Raw genomic sequence first — 13,919 nt, forward strand, 5'->3', positions numbered from 1 at the left:
AACCATTAAAAAAACAGCCGGAGCCTACCCTCTGCTTGGAGTGAAGAAAAAATGAGCATGTATGAAATAAAAACGTTCAATGCACTGACAAGGCCATGTTGACTTGGTTAAGTGGATAACATCCTCTGGGAACTAAGATAATGCTTGTGAACTCAAAGAAAAAAAAAATGACCCCAAAAAGTTGATTTCATCATGAACTCATGCTTATGACAGGCAACTGGATATAATTAACAGTTGCTTCAGGAACTAAATGTATTTGGTGTATCTTAATACATGGATGTCTAAATTTTGACACCCCACTTTGTATGGTACAGAACAATAGACTCTTCATTGTTCTTTCACATATTACTGTTTGACCTTGGAATTGACTTTTGCATTCTATGACAATAGTATATGTTTTGCGATATTTACTGCAATCGACTCAGTACATTTATTTGCCCATTTTGCAGCTGCTTTGTCCGATTTACAGAATGGTTTATTTTTCATAAACTAAAAATTAATGCCGAGGCATGGATGCAATCCACATGATCAAATCAACATGGCCAAAATGTGAGCACTTCGGGGTTGCCTCTTATCCTAAAATGTGTACAATTTTCCTTTTTTTCAAAACCAGCCTTTCCAAACATTTGGTAAGTGAGTCTACACACAAGTTCTCGATCTTAATCCTTTATTGCTTCAACTATAGATTGAACAACCATTGTTAACTCTTCATGCACATTAAATCTTCATCATGTGCTGAAAACGTGCCTTTTGACATCAACCTCTGCTTAAGCTTATACAAGTTGTTACACATATAAACTGTTGCAAAGACATTGGCTGAAACAATGAACACTTACACTACAACATCTACTTTTAAATCAACATAATACCCTAATAATACTAGTATTTGTTGGCAAAATTTTACAAAGGAAAGTCACTCAATCATTGTTAAAAAACAAGTGTTAAAAATATCATGACATTACATAACAAAGGAAAAAATTGTTTGGGGCATTTACAAAATGTCCATATTCCAGTATAGTGTAAAACTGTGTGCTATGATCGTTGAGAAAGTGTAAGCGGGTTACCATATTGTATAACCCTTTTAGTGAGATACAAGAAATTGCTAATGCTAATACATATCCCTCCAAACTTTGCACACCAAACTTTCTAGACTGATAAATACATGAAGTCCCTACACCATATGCATGCACTGCTTTTGCACTCGGTTCTACATTTAGATAAAGAACACCAAAATCCCATTTTAAAGGCTACGAAATATGGTCTACACCATCAAGAATCTGATCTAAAAACAACTTACAGACAGGTTTCAAACATACGTAATACAGGATCACCAAAAACTTGCGTACACTAGTACAGATGTATCTAAATGATGGGGGGAGTCATATTTCAGAATCCTGAACAGTTCTAGAATGAAGCTCTACAAATCAGTAATCTCAAACATTTTGTATATACAAGCCTCAAAAATTCTAATGAAAGGTTAAGTGAAATATCAACTTTTTACATCACAAATTTGATACTTTATTCAACACGTGTTACCTATTCTCCATAACAGCCAAATATATAGTGATGACTTGTATCATTAAGTGATTGATGCTAAACTAAGATGTCTTTAGGGGATGTGGTGGGTCTTGAAGCTGTTATCTTGTCATCTTGGCCTTGTCACTTTGTCTTGTCTCCTTCTTCCTCAACCTGGACAGCTTCTTGTCCACCTAAGACAAAATATAAACAAAAATTACTTTGATGTTCACAAAGACAATTTCAGTACTGTTTTGAAATCAAATTAATAACACTGTCTTTAAACACTGTTTGGGCCACCACATTTTTTTACTTCTTAAACTAAAACACATACATGTAACGCTGATCTGAAAATCAAAAACACATTTTCTGAACTGAAACATATTAACTGAAAACAGAGATGCCAGGAAACAGAATTATAGAAAACAAGAATTATAAGAGTGTATAACTTAAGGTTATCTAAAAGAACAGTGAACTTACAGTTTTATTTCTCATTCTAAAACTTGGAACAGCATCATACAAAACATGAATTGCACAGTAACACTGTACAATGTACACATAAACCCTGTGCATCCGAAAATGAACTGGTTACTTTTGCAAAGGCATAATGTGTGAGTGTATAACTTAAGCGTATCTAAAAGAACAGTGACATAAGTTTTATTTTTCATTCTAAAACTTGGAACGGTGGCTAAGGGTGTACTTTGCCAGCTCAATTACAATATCATTTATGTGCAGGTTTAACTCCCGTACGTAAACAACTGTAACTCCAAAAGAAAACAGAGTAACAAGCATGAACCATTCTGTGAGAACAAATGAAAGTTAGACAACAGTTCACCTTCTCAGCTAGTGGACACGTACTTACTTGACTGACTTAGACACGAGTCTTGCCTAGCAATGTCGAGCACAAGACAGAAGCACAAAGGAAAAGACTTGAGTTACTGGCATGCATTAATTCTAATCATGCAAGTATGAATTTGAAAAGTTGACCCTTTTGTCACTAGCATGAAGATCAGGAATTTAAAACATACATTCGGTACTTCAGACAACCATTTGTGATAAATTTCTCCTTAGACACAAGTCATGCAATTTTAAGTTCTCTAAAGACTTATAAACTAAAGGCCATCTCAAGAAAGATATCAGAAAAAGTTAGACTCAAAGACTAGATTATTGTTTTCAGTTGTGCAGACTTAAGACCGTAAGTATTTGCCTTTCCAATTACTATATACTATAGACTTACATGTATATGCATATAGGTTTAGTGCGAAAGTTCTAACATTCTTAAAAGAAAACAGACTGTAGCAATTGTGACTGCACTAATTCTAAATTCTGTCAAGGGCCTCCCAGCAAAGTTTTGATCCAGGATAAAATTCACAACAGGATTTGTTTTTAAACCAGAAAGAAGAAAAGTTTGTTAGCAGTTTCAATGAGCTGGCAAAACAATCCAACATAGTTTTCTCTTTTTACACAATGATCTTTTTATTGACGTTTTGGTGAATACTCTGATGTCCTCAGTAGGGCAATGTGAACTATCTCCACGTCATAATGTGATGTAACTGTAAACTTTCTCCTTGTATTGTAAGGACACAATTGTCATTACAAGTTATATGTCACAATACAACAACAAAAAAGTTTGACATGATGAAGGCAGAAGAGCAGCTGCTGAAAGATAAAATTAATAGTAGTTTCCGTACAAAGTTGTCATAATTGGTTGACATGCTTACACACGGTGGGGGTATACCGCCGTTATTTCCTTGGCTGATTACAAGACGGGGACACACCAGGTCTACCGTCTGAGTGAACGGTGTAAATTACAGTATTGCGGATACAAGACAGAGGTTCGCCAGGCCTTCATTGTGTGATTTGTACAAAAGATTATGATTGAATTGGAAATTATTTCTTTGTCAAATGAAACAAGTGAAAACCTACTTGCTGGCAGCATGGTGGCCTGTTCATCCTTGTACAGCACTGGTCCAGGCTCGCGCTGCAACAACAAACACAAGCAATCAGACATGGCAAACTCCAAACACTCAAACAAACGCTGAAGATTTATACTGTAGTATCTATACATCAGTTGCTATGTAACCATACAGTGGGCCACTTTGAGGACAACATATTTCACTCTACGGTACATTTATATGGGAATTAAACAACCCCTGATGATTGCTTTTCTGCATACCGATGGTTTATAAATCTTTAGCATTCTGTGACTGAGCACTGGAACCAGCTATTTGAGGGTTGGTAGTTTGACCTTGATCTTAAGGTTGAAGGGGAGCCACGATTTCACACCGGAGGAAGGAAGGCTACTTAGTTCAAAAGATAAAGTTAAGATTAGAATGTAAACAGCACATTGACATATGACATGCTTAGAAATGTGTAAAGCTGATATAAAAGATGGAAGTTTCACAACAGATTGTATGCAGAGTTTTAATCTATTGTATTGTCTAGTGCAATTTTACCCAATTTCCACTGAGGCAGAGACCAAAACTATCATAGGCAGTTTCGATGATTTTCATTCATAGAGTATTTGGTTGTTTTTCACATCATACAACTACATCATGGGTCATATTCACTTCATATATGTAGGTTGTACAGATCTGATACAGTTTTGCTAGCTCCAGCCAGTATAAGGAACCTTATCAGTGAAGCCCTCACATGTCCCTTCTGTAGTCCAAGTGAGCAAGAAAAAAAGACATGGAAAAACAACACAGAGCAGCTCAGTATAGAAGCAAGTGTGTAAGAAGGAAAAACCCTTCAGCAGTCACAATTACCTTGCTACTTGGTTTAGCTACTTGATTTTTTCTTAGAATGAACACTTCATATACCACTCTGAGCTTGACTCATAAAAAATTTGGTACGGAAAGTGAGAGCAAAACTTATTGAAATATCTCTAGATGTAAGCTATTTTCAAAAACCAGTGAACCAGTAAAAAAATTTGGTGTGACCTTATGCCCGAATGGACATGCTGAAAAAGTTACCACTAATAACGACTTTTGGAGGCTGTCTCAAATGTATTTATTACATGCTTCTTTATAAGGAAATTTGACATCTATTATATTGTGTTTATTCTATCACAGGAGCTCTAATGTCTTATATTCAAAGCAGAGCAGAGCAACTCATAAGCTCTTCAAAAAGTCAGACACAAAGAGCAGTGATCTTTATTCCTCGTGTACAGGTTGAGTATAAGTGCAAGCGTACACTGCAATCTTGTACAACACTGTTTTCAAGGTTGCTCCAGGGAATGCACTGAGACAACAATACAGAATTTCTAAACCAACTATATAATTGGACAATACATATACATGTAGTTTGTTGTGATTATGACAATCGTTGGACACAGGAAAAGAAATTGTGATAAGTGTGTAGTGCAGAAGATATAATGAACAATTTTCTGTATTACATTACCTTGTAGAAAAAATGTTGAGAGGTAAAAAAAAGTATGATATGGATTGGAAGTGTAGATAGTGTTGGTGAAAGAATTCCACTTGAATTTTTACATCTTTGTAAGTTAAACGCAACTATCAATATATCTTGTTACAGTTCATTAAAACATGCAATCAAAACTTTTTTAGTATCTAAAACACACACAACTCTACTGGAGCCCCTTCTTCAGGGGCCTTCTACTAATCTTAATGTATTACTCACAATTCAATTCACTCAACTAAAGGATGATAGTGTCCAGGGCTTACCGTGTACATATCTACTTCCCTACAATACAAAGTAGTTTCTTCTATCACATTCATTCTTCCTTTTTATTTTTAACCAAGCTGAGCTAGTTACTGTGCCTCATTCTGTGAAGAGATAATAGCATAACAAATGTGAAGACTGGTTATATATTGAAGATAACCTCTATTGTCAAGCTTGCACTGTCCTGAGTTTTTTCTACAGGTTATAAGGTTATACATCAAATATCTTCAATATACATATATATGTCTATCTTGTAGTGGTTGGCAGATGCAATCTTTCAAGATATGCTGCTTAAACTGTGTATGTGCAGGGAGTTATACTGTGGGTAAATCACACTATGTCAAAGGCCCGAAGACAATTGCAAAACACATTTGGACATGTATGAAGCATAGTCTAAACACAATCTACTTCGAAACCTTCACCTTTGATATACTAGGCACAATGCATCTCCCACGCGTAGATTAAATAATGAACTGGCTGGTAGTATGAGTACTAACACTAAGTCTTGTGCTTGCTTATACAATGTACCTTTAAAATCCTTAGTGCCAATCATTACATAGAATGAGTTGATGCCAAACTAAAGATGTTTTGAGTACGACAATTTTGCGAGAGGTTGGTTGAAAAGGGTTTGAAGTACTCTCAGACAAATGCCTCGCACGTGTCGTCAAAAGAGGTATGACAAGAAGGAACTTCTAGTACCCCAAGTATCAGACTCGTCATCGAATCATCACCGAGCACTTGAATGGACCACAGTTTGTATATGGGGGAGGGAATAACTTGTATACCTTTCTTAGGCAAATTACGGTTTCTACAGAATCTTTTCAGCATTTCACAAAAGCAAGACTTGTTTTGGAAAAGCCAAACAGTAAATAGAATGTGTTTCTTTTTCCAATGTGAAAATCCCTTTTTCATTATTTCAGACAACACTACTACATTTGTAATATCATTCACACAATGTCAATACAGTAAGTTGAACTTAACTCCTAAAAGGCTCGTAGTTAACCATCGACATTTCTTCTTGATTTCAGTTTCTGAAAGAAGCTTTGCATGAAACAGGACAAATAAAAACTTCTACGGGAATCATGAACTAAGAACGAAGCTCTAGTCACAGTATAGTGGCTTGGTCATCTTCTATCATCGTCTTCTTGTAGTTGTAGCTCTTCAATACTGATTTCAGTTATGCAGTGTCTTTCTTACGACATTCTTACCCTAGAACAGTACCTTGTGCCTACAAGACTACTAAATCTAAGGTAAGAGTGCTGAAGAGCCCACTGCTTAACTGAAAGTTTTTTTGATGCATCTCTGACATGGCCTTACTTAGGCCCCTGTAATGACAAACGAAAGGGGAATCATTAGTAAAACAAAGGTTGCATTGAAAAGGTTGCAAAAAGTGCGTTAATGATGCAGGTGTAAGACTTGACATTCGCCTACTGTTAAAACCACAAGTTTTTGCCGATAAATTATTACTACTACATGTAGCTAGTACAACAGTATAGCTATACAGTTGTCTTATCTTGTATTCATTGAATTTTTTTCCAATGAAGTTAACATTCCAAACACAACATTATCTGTCACTAAAAAAATACAATATATGTTGCCTTGTGTTTCTTTGTGCTCAATGTATAAATCAGCTTGAAGTTAAATAAACATGGCAACAGATGTTGCAAATAGAGTGAAATGAATCTGTTACATGAACTAAATAGAAGTACAGTAGGTCAACTACAATTCTACATTTAGAAACTTTGAAACATTTAGAAGAGTCCAGTTTGTGTAAGATAATCTAAATGTTAGTCTGCTGTATATATAACAATCTATAGACCACGAAAGAAAATAGCAGGGAAAAAAGGGAATCCATGCTGTTGAGTTATGCATAGACTTATATAGTCAGAAAGAAAGAAAGAGCAAAAGATAGAAACAAAGGATAAAAACAACTTACTTTCTTCTTGTCCAAGAAATGCTGATGATGTACTTCAAAACAACTTTTTTCCAGCTCATGCACAGTTCCATGACACAATACAGCACAAAATACAACGGAGAAAAATATGGCTGCCCGTGCAGGTACGGCAAAAATAAACAAACATCTTGGAACAAAACGTTATGCCGCATGCACTGAATGCAATACCGGAGTACAAGTAATTATATTTCAACAGTAACAGCACATTACTGTGAAACTTTACTCAATTGTTAAAGGGGGGTGGCAACTTAAAAGGGTAAAACAAGTCTTATGTTTCCATGCAAATAGTACTCACTCAGTTAAGTCTCTCTCTAAGTCTCATATTATTATGGCCATTCTACTTGTTTCAAGCTGATTCAAGACATTTTTTTAAAAAGCAGCTACACCTTGTATAATTCAACTTGTTGCAGCCAAAAGCCAGTATCAGAAAACACTATCCTTGTCAGTATTCTCAAAGCAATATGCCATCATATAATATATTGTACCTATCATGTTACATATTGTACCTATAAAAATTCTGGTAATTTTGTGATTTCTATTTATCTGCTATCATGATAGCTGTATTTCTAACGACTAAAACAAGTCTGCCTCAAGAATGCCATCAGTTTTTGATTATTTAACAATCGGAAAAGTTTTAAAATGCACTTTGCACATAATGTGTGACATAGGCTTTGGATCTTTTCAACTTGATAAGGATAAGAGGACTGACCGAAAATTTGTTGGTAAGTGTTTTTGTGTACTGATATAAAATTCAAAATTATAAAATATTAAGTTTGAAAGATATGCACCTTTGTGAAGTATCCCACCATGGACTCCAGACACAGGATACAGCAGCACACGGCAGTCACCATCTCAAAGAAGGCAAAAATGCAGGAGGGGATCCACACGGCCCAGGTCTTACCCTATCATGGAAATACCAAACAACATGATTACAACTTGAAAGACAAAAGTACTTTTGCAACCATTCAACACTCAATATCCCATACTGACTGCTGTAATTGTGTGTATGCCAAAATGTTTGCAGTGGTTTTATGTTCCTAGTTTTCCTGTGAAATCTTCACTGCGACCTTAAACTAGTGTTTCCAATGCTGAACAACTGTTATAAGCACTTTTGTGAACTTAAAGCCACCGATAACACTCCTTTATTCCATTAAGTTAGGACATTTACAGTAAAATATTCTTACAAAACCTAACTAAAATGTTAACTGAAACTGCATACAAACAAAAGGACAAATCTTAAGCATCTACTTTCATGCTACTGAAACATATATCACTACATACAACTCAGTTTGAAATATTGGTAGTAAGTTACTATTTTAAACGTTGTTTTAAAACAGAGAAAAATGTTTTTGTTACCTGGCAGTGTAAGTAAATTAGAATGAACATTAGAAAAACTTACCTCATTTCAAACAGTTTATCACAATACTTGTAGGCAACACAAACATGCTTTGGGAAAACATGTAAGCAGTACACTTTGTTAAAAGGTAACATTCATGACCCTCAAAACAAAGGGTGGTTGAAGTTCCTGAAGTTTGTGACTTTCTTCCCAAACAGGGTCCTACATGTATGTTTCTTAAACGTGAACTTCTGTTAGAGAACTCAGAGAATTGAACTTGAGGAACCGCACCAGCAAACAGCTGGTGAAACTGGAGGAACACGTGGCAAAAAAACCTCAGGTAATCATGTGATAAACATCATTATTTGTGGACAAACTATTACACTAAAGAAACTTTTTTTTCTTAAAATCATGCTTAACTTTTGTCTAAAGTTGAGCAACATATATATTCCGTAAAGATTGGAGCATTCAAAAGTTGCTTCTTAGTTTAAAACCTTTTGAATCAAATCATTTTGTATTTACCATTTTCAAAATAAGTCGGCACATGTTTTGAACTGTTCATGTACAGGGTCAAAGGTGAAGACTCCTAACGAGCAACAAGTTCTTGTCTAGATCATGTCCAGACATGCTGTTTGTCTCATGGGCCGTGAACTTTGACATATAACCCACAATAGGTCACACTGTACATGCATAATTCAAATTGTGTACCAACTAACTCTTTTTGTTTTACACATTTTTCTCCATAATGATACCACTATATTGTCCACAAATAACATGATATTACCACACTGGTACCTTAAGTGGAAAATCATCTCCGGTGATGTATCCAGGGGTGATGACCAGGACAGTTGTCAGGTTCAGGAGGATACTGAAGGCATTAGCATACAGGGATGCTGGGATCTAAAGAAGTTGTATCTACATGAACATCATTGCACTTTGCCCTACACTCTAGATATATTCTGGGCGAATCCTCCTTAGGAATATTGAGAACAACCTATATAGAGAGGGACAGAAGGCATTTCTTTCTAATCTAAACCTTATGTAAGATTGGAGAGATGCAGAAAATAAAATCAGGGTAGAGGAAACAGTTTCCCTATAGTCATGTCATTCAACTTTCTGTGATATTTTTGTTGTCTAACGCTGCATTTTCGCTAAACAAAGGCAAATATTTTCAACAGCATTTGCTAGCCTTGGATTTGTCTCCTCAAGAGCCTAAAGGTTAAGAATGCCCGAAGAAGCTTCTCCCTATCCTGTCTTCTCTAGGTCTTTGCTGATGCCTAATTCTGGAAAACAGTGCAAGTGTTTACTTCTTGCTATATGAGTCCAATGTTCTTGTCTTCTTTCTGATCCTCCATACTCAGCTACACCTGTAAAAGTGATCTCAATCCAGTTAATCACACTGAAGAGACAATCTTCTACTGGTCATGACAGATGCTATATACAGCATTTATAGTTTCATTGAACTGGGGAAATTCTTCAGTAAGCTTTTTTGATGAGTACAATGAACCATGAGTTCAAGTCTAGTTCCTAAAAATGGTAACCCTTTTCAGTGGCGTACATGTCGAGTGCGAGGACAGGATTTGAACTCCTAACCTCTTGGTACAGAGTTGCTAATCACTGGAGTACGGGCGCTACCTAAATGTCACATAGAAGATTATGTGACATTCCAGCATATGAAAATATCTGGAGTGAATGGGGAGGGGGGCTGAAAACACTTCAACTTCAACCATCCTTTTGTTTTGAGGGGCGACCATGTGTTTGGAATACCTCAGGGTGAGGCAGGCCAACTTGTGTTCCGGGCACAATCAGGATCAGGCAGGCAAGGTTGATGAGAATACTGATGATGGAAGCAGCCAGAAATCCAACAACCTACGGATCAAACAGTGATTTAAATATCAAGTCAATAACAAAAAAAACAAGTGTTCTTCTTCTTCTTTTTCTTGCATGTGCCGGCCTCTGTACTTTGTGACCTGAGATCCATGAAAAGTACAAGACAGTGTATGAGTTTTATGGAAGAAATGACAGCTTTTCCATGCCCACCATGCATCAGAGTCTACTTGTTTCCATGTGTATCACAGTGCTTGAAATAAATGCAACACCCATCACTTCTATATGGATTATGCAGTCATCATAGACTGGACAAAGGAAAATTCAACATTTTCTCACAATTATTTTTATAAAAATTGATAAAGTAACAAAGATTTTAACAAAGAAATTTTGTTAGTTAACTTCCCTGTCCTCTTAAAGCCAAAATTATCAGATCTTCATGTATCGAAATATTACCATCTTAGAGTCAAACTTTAAACTTGCATGTGTTAGACAAATGTGCATTCATATGAGAAGCCATACCAAATGAGTGAAGAAAACTATTTTAGGGTTTAAATGTTTCTTACCATGCTGCCCTTGCTGTCAGTCATCTTGCCACTTACGAATCCAAGAATTCCAGCAACAATCACCTGGACAGTGCCACAAAAAATTAACACAACAGTCAGTGTCACTCACATCTTGCATCTTACTACATTATAACATATGAACTATGTTTTGCAGCAAAACATATGCTATTCTTTCATACATACATACTAATTGTACATGTATAAAATATAATGTCACTTGCTTTTACACTGTATCCAATTGTAAGTCATAATTGTTTGAGTAAATGCAAATTTGACTCTATTGAAGTGTTCATGGCTTGTTCTGCAATATCAGATTCAAGGTATTTCTTCACAGTGTCTTTATTGAGTATCCATTCTGGACAAACCCACATTGATGCCATAGCTTTGCTGGAATTATGATTGTGGTTTTGCATGAATAATTCCAGAGTTTCAAGCCAGTATTTCAAGTCAGTAGAGTCCCAGGGTCCTCCCCAAAGGATGGAATAATGGCAGCCCTCCACTATACTCCTAGCCCAGCTCCACTATACTACTTTTCAAATTAAGTGTGTTTCTTCCCTATTTTCTCGGTTAGCTTTGCTAAAATCAATGAAAATTCACAGATTTTTGTGCCAAGTGGCATCACTTTTCCAGTGGGCATTGTCTGCAAAAACTTGTGAATGGGCTATGAATGATCAAAACAACAGTCGTTTTGCCACTTCACAACAATGGAATCACAATAATATATTATACTTGTAGTATTTGACACCCATTTTCATGAAAGAGCAGCACGTTGGTTTGGGTTATTTTCGCCAGCCCCTCCACTATACTAAAAAATTCTGGGGAGAACCCTGGTAGACATATCAAAATCCAACCTCACACTATTTTTATCGAACACTCACAATGCTGCCAGACACGATGGCGAACCAGTTGCAGTTGAAGGCGGAGTTGGCGCCCACGACCACAGAGACGACCCCAAGGATCACGCTGATTATGCCGAACCCGACCATGGCCGCTCCCAGGCCCTTAGCGATGCCTTTACTATAGCTCATCTTGGCTGGGGTTGAAAAAAAAACAACGTAAGATAAAGAATTAATTTTAGTAGTATGCACACTTTATCTCATCAAATGCAGGACTGTAAAAGCCTTCTCACATTAGTTAGGACGCATGTGCGGCGACAGGAATTCTAGGTAATATGTCAAAGGGTAAGGCACACAAAAAGAAAACAAAACCCGTCTGGATATTGTTATGCAAATAGAAACAATGGTGAAGACAAGGACTGTTTACTTTTTGTGTGCCTTACTCTTTGATATATTACCTAGAATTCCTGTCGCCGCACATGCATCCTAACTAATGCGAGGAGGCTTATAGCAGGGTTGGCATCTGCAAGAATTCCCCCGGTCATAATTAACACATATACGATTGTATGGGTGGTTAGAGGGTACATAAAAGAGGAAGAATAATCTTGAAGATTATTTTGTCTTATTTTTTTTAATGTTGTCTAAACAACATCTACTAAAATGTTCACCCTCACTTGTGGAAATATCTTAACTGCATGCGTTCATTTGTAACAAAATAATAGATGTAAGGATGATTGAAATCAATGTTGAACAATAAACAGGTAATTAAAAAATCAAAAGCAATCGATTTCTTTCGTAGTGAACTTCAAAATTATCCATCTGCCCCTCCCCTTTGCTTGGTTATACTACTACATTTGTATTTCTGTTTGCATTCCAATTTTTAGAAAGTAATACATTAAAAATCATTTTCGAAATCATACATACAACATACAAGTGCCAGCGATATACTAAAACAACGTTGCGTTGTCAAAATAATCCAAATTGACCTTATTAAAACCTCCTGTCTGCGCAAGGTCATCACATGCAAATTAGGGCATGGTTGACAGAAATGGAAATTTCTTTCCACGACAGCTGCAAAAATATACCAAAAGAGGAACGTTACGACCAATTTTGGTTTCTTTTTGGATGTGTGAATAGATATAGGGGCTATTGATGGAGAAATTTGGTGATTTGGGGGTGGTTTTACTGGCGAAACGGGTGCAGAGAGGCCAGGATGATGAGATCACGCCCTCTTTGGAACATGCACGCCGCCATTTTGTTGGGAGGGCGGATCAGACGACTTTGTATGACCTTTCGGATAAACCCGCCTCAAAATCACCTATTGCTCTAAAAACCCGAGCACATCGCTCCATTTACACAAACCTAACAGCTTCTGAGGAAGGCAGAGGATTGAAAATATCGTAGGAAGAAGCTGGGAAGCCTGCAATGTTGGCCTAAATCTACAGACCAAAAAGGGCTTCTTCATATGCAAATGAGGCACGGAACCGGCTTGACCGAAGCATGCATGTAAATCGGTAAATATAAGCATTTTTCTTGTTTCCAAAACCACTAAATGATGTTGAAGAGATACTTTGGTGTTGTCCAGTGCTTATCAAACGGTTGATGTAACTGAAATATTGCTACATACCTGGATTTTATGGAGATTTTTCCCACTGCTTCAAGACCACTACGATCACCGCCGCCGTCACGTTCCCAGGGTAGTTCAAACAGGAAGTGCGTCACTAAATATTCTCCGTCGTTCCCAGAACTGTTACCCAAACCGGAAATGACGTAACTTAGACCAATGCTGAGATCTGAGCTGTGTAACAGGTGGCAAAAAATGTATGTCGGCTACAACCTCGATGTTATTACCTCCATGAAATGTCATGGAATGGAGGTTATATTTTCTGTTATGTGTCTCTGTCTGTGTAGATGATTACTCAAGAACAGCTGGATGGATTGGTTTCATACTTGTTGTGTTGGTGGGGTGTGATAAAAGCTTGAATCGATGAGATTTTGTGAGCCGTATCTGTCGTTATAATCGATGTAATAATATCAGAAATCACCCCTATATTTGAGGTATATTGGTACAGGCATCGTGCTTTATGTGTTTTTTAATGGGCTTAGCTCCAAGCAGATGGTGACAGCTGTTTGGGGAACCCCGAGGTTTTTTGAATATGATAATTAGTTTTATTTATGTCTGCTTAGGATATCATGGAGAT

The 13,919-nt window shown here is 36.7% G+C and overlaps 1 protein-coding gene across 5 annotated transcripts; it reads right to left on the minus strand.

The window, feature by feature from the left end:
* Positions 1-652: 652 nt before the first annotated feature.
* On the minus strand, positions 653-13,498 carry LOC118406677. Of its 5 annotated transcripts, XM_035806938.1 has the most exons (8): positions 13,346-13,498; positions 11,761-11,915; positions 10,883-10,945; positions 9,285-9,389; positions 7,942-8,055; positions 3,442-3,496; positions 2,378-2,403; positions 653-1,709 (listed from the first exon to the last, which is right to left on the minus strand). In XM_035806938.1, exons 2-7 carry the CDS (start codon positions 11,908-11,910, stop codon positions 2,387-2,389), a joined length of 504 nt encoding a protein of 167 aa, XP_035662831.1. In that variant the 5' UTR covers positions 11,911-11,915; positions 13,346-13,498; the 3' UTR covers positions 653-1,709; positions 2,378-2,386. The 5 variants fall into 5 exon arrangements, with proteins under 5 accessions (XP_035662831.1, XP_035662829.1, XP_035662830.1 ...); XM_035806936.1 differs by lacking the exon at positions 2,378-2,403 and having other exon boundaries at positions 13,346-13,497; XM_035806937.1 differs by lacking the exons at positions 2,378-2,403; positions 9,285-9,389 and adding an exon at positions 10,257-10,358 and having other exon boundaries at positions 13,346-13,497.
* Positions 13,499-13,919: the final 421 nt, after the last annotated feature.

Source organism: Branchiostoma floridae, chromosome 19, assembly GCF_000003815.2.
Source record: "Branchiostoma floridae strain S238N-H82 chromosome 19, Bfl_VNyyK, whole genome shotgun sequence".
In the NCBI taxonomy this organism is placed as follows: Eukaryota; Metazoa; Chordata; class Leptocardii; order Amphioxiformes; family Branchiostomatidae; genus Branchiostoma; species Branchiostoma floridae.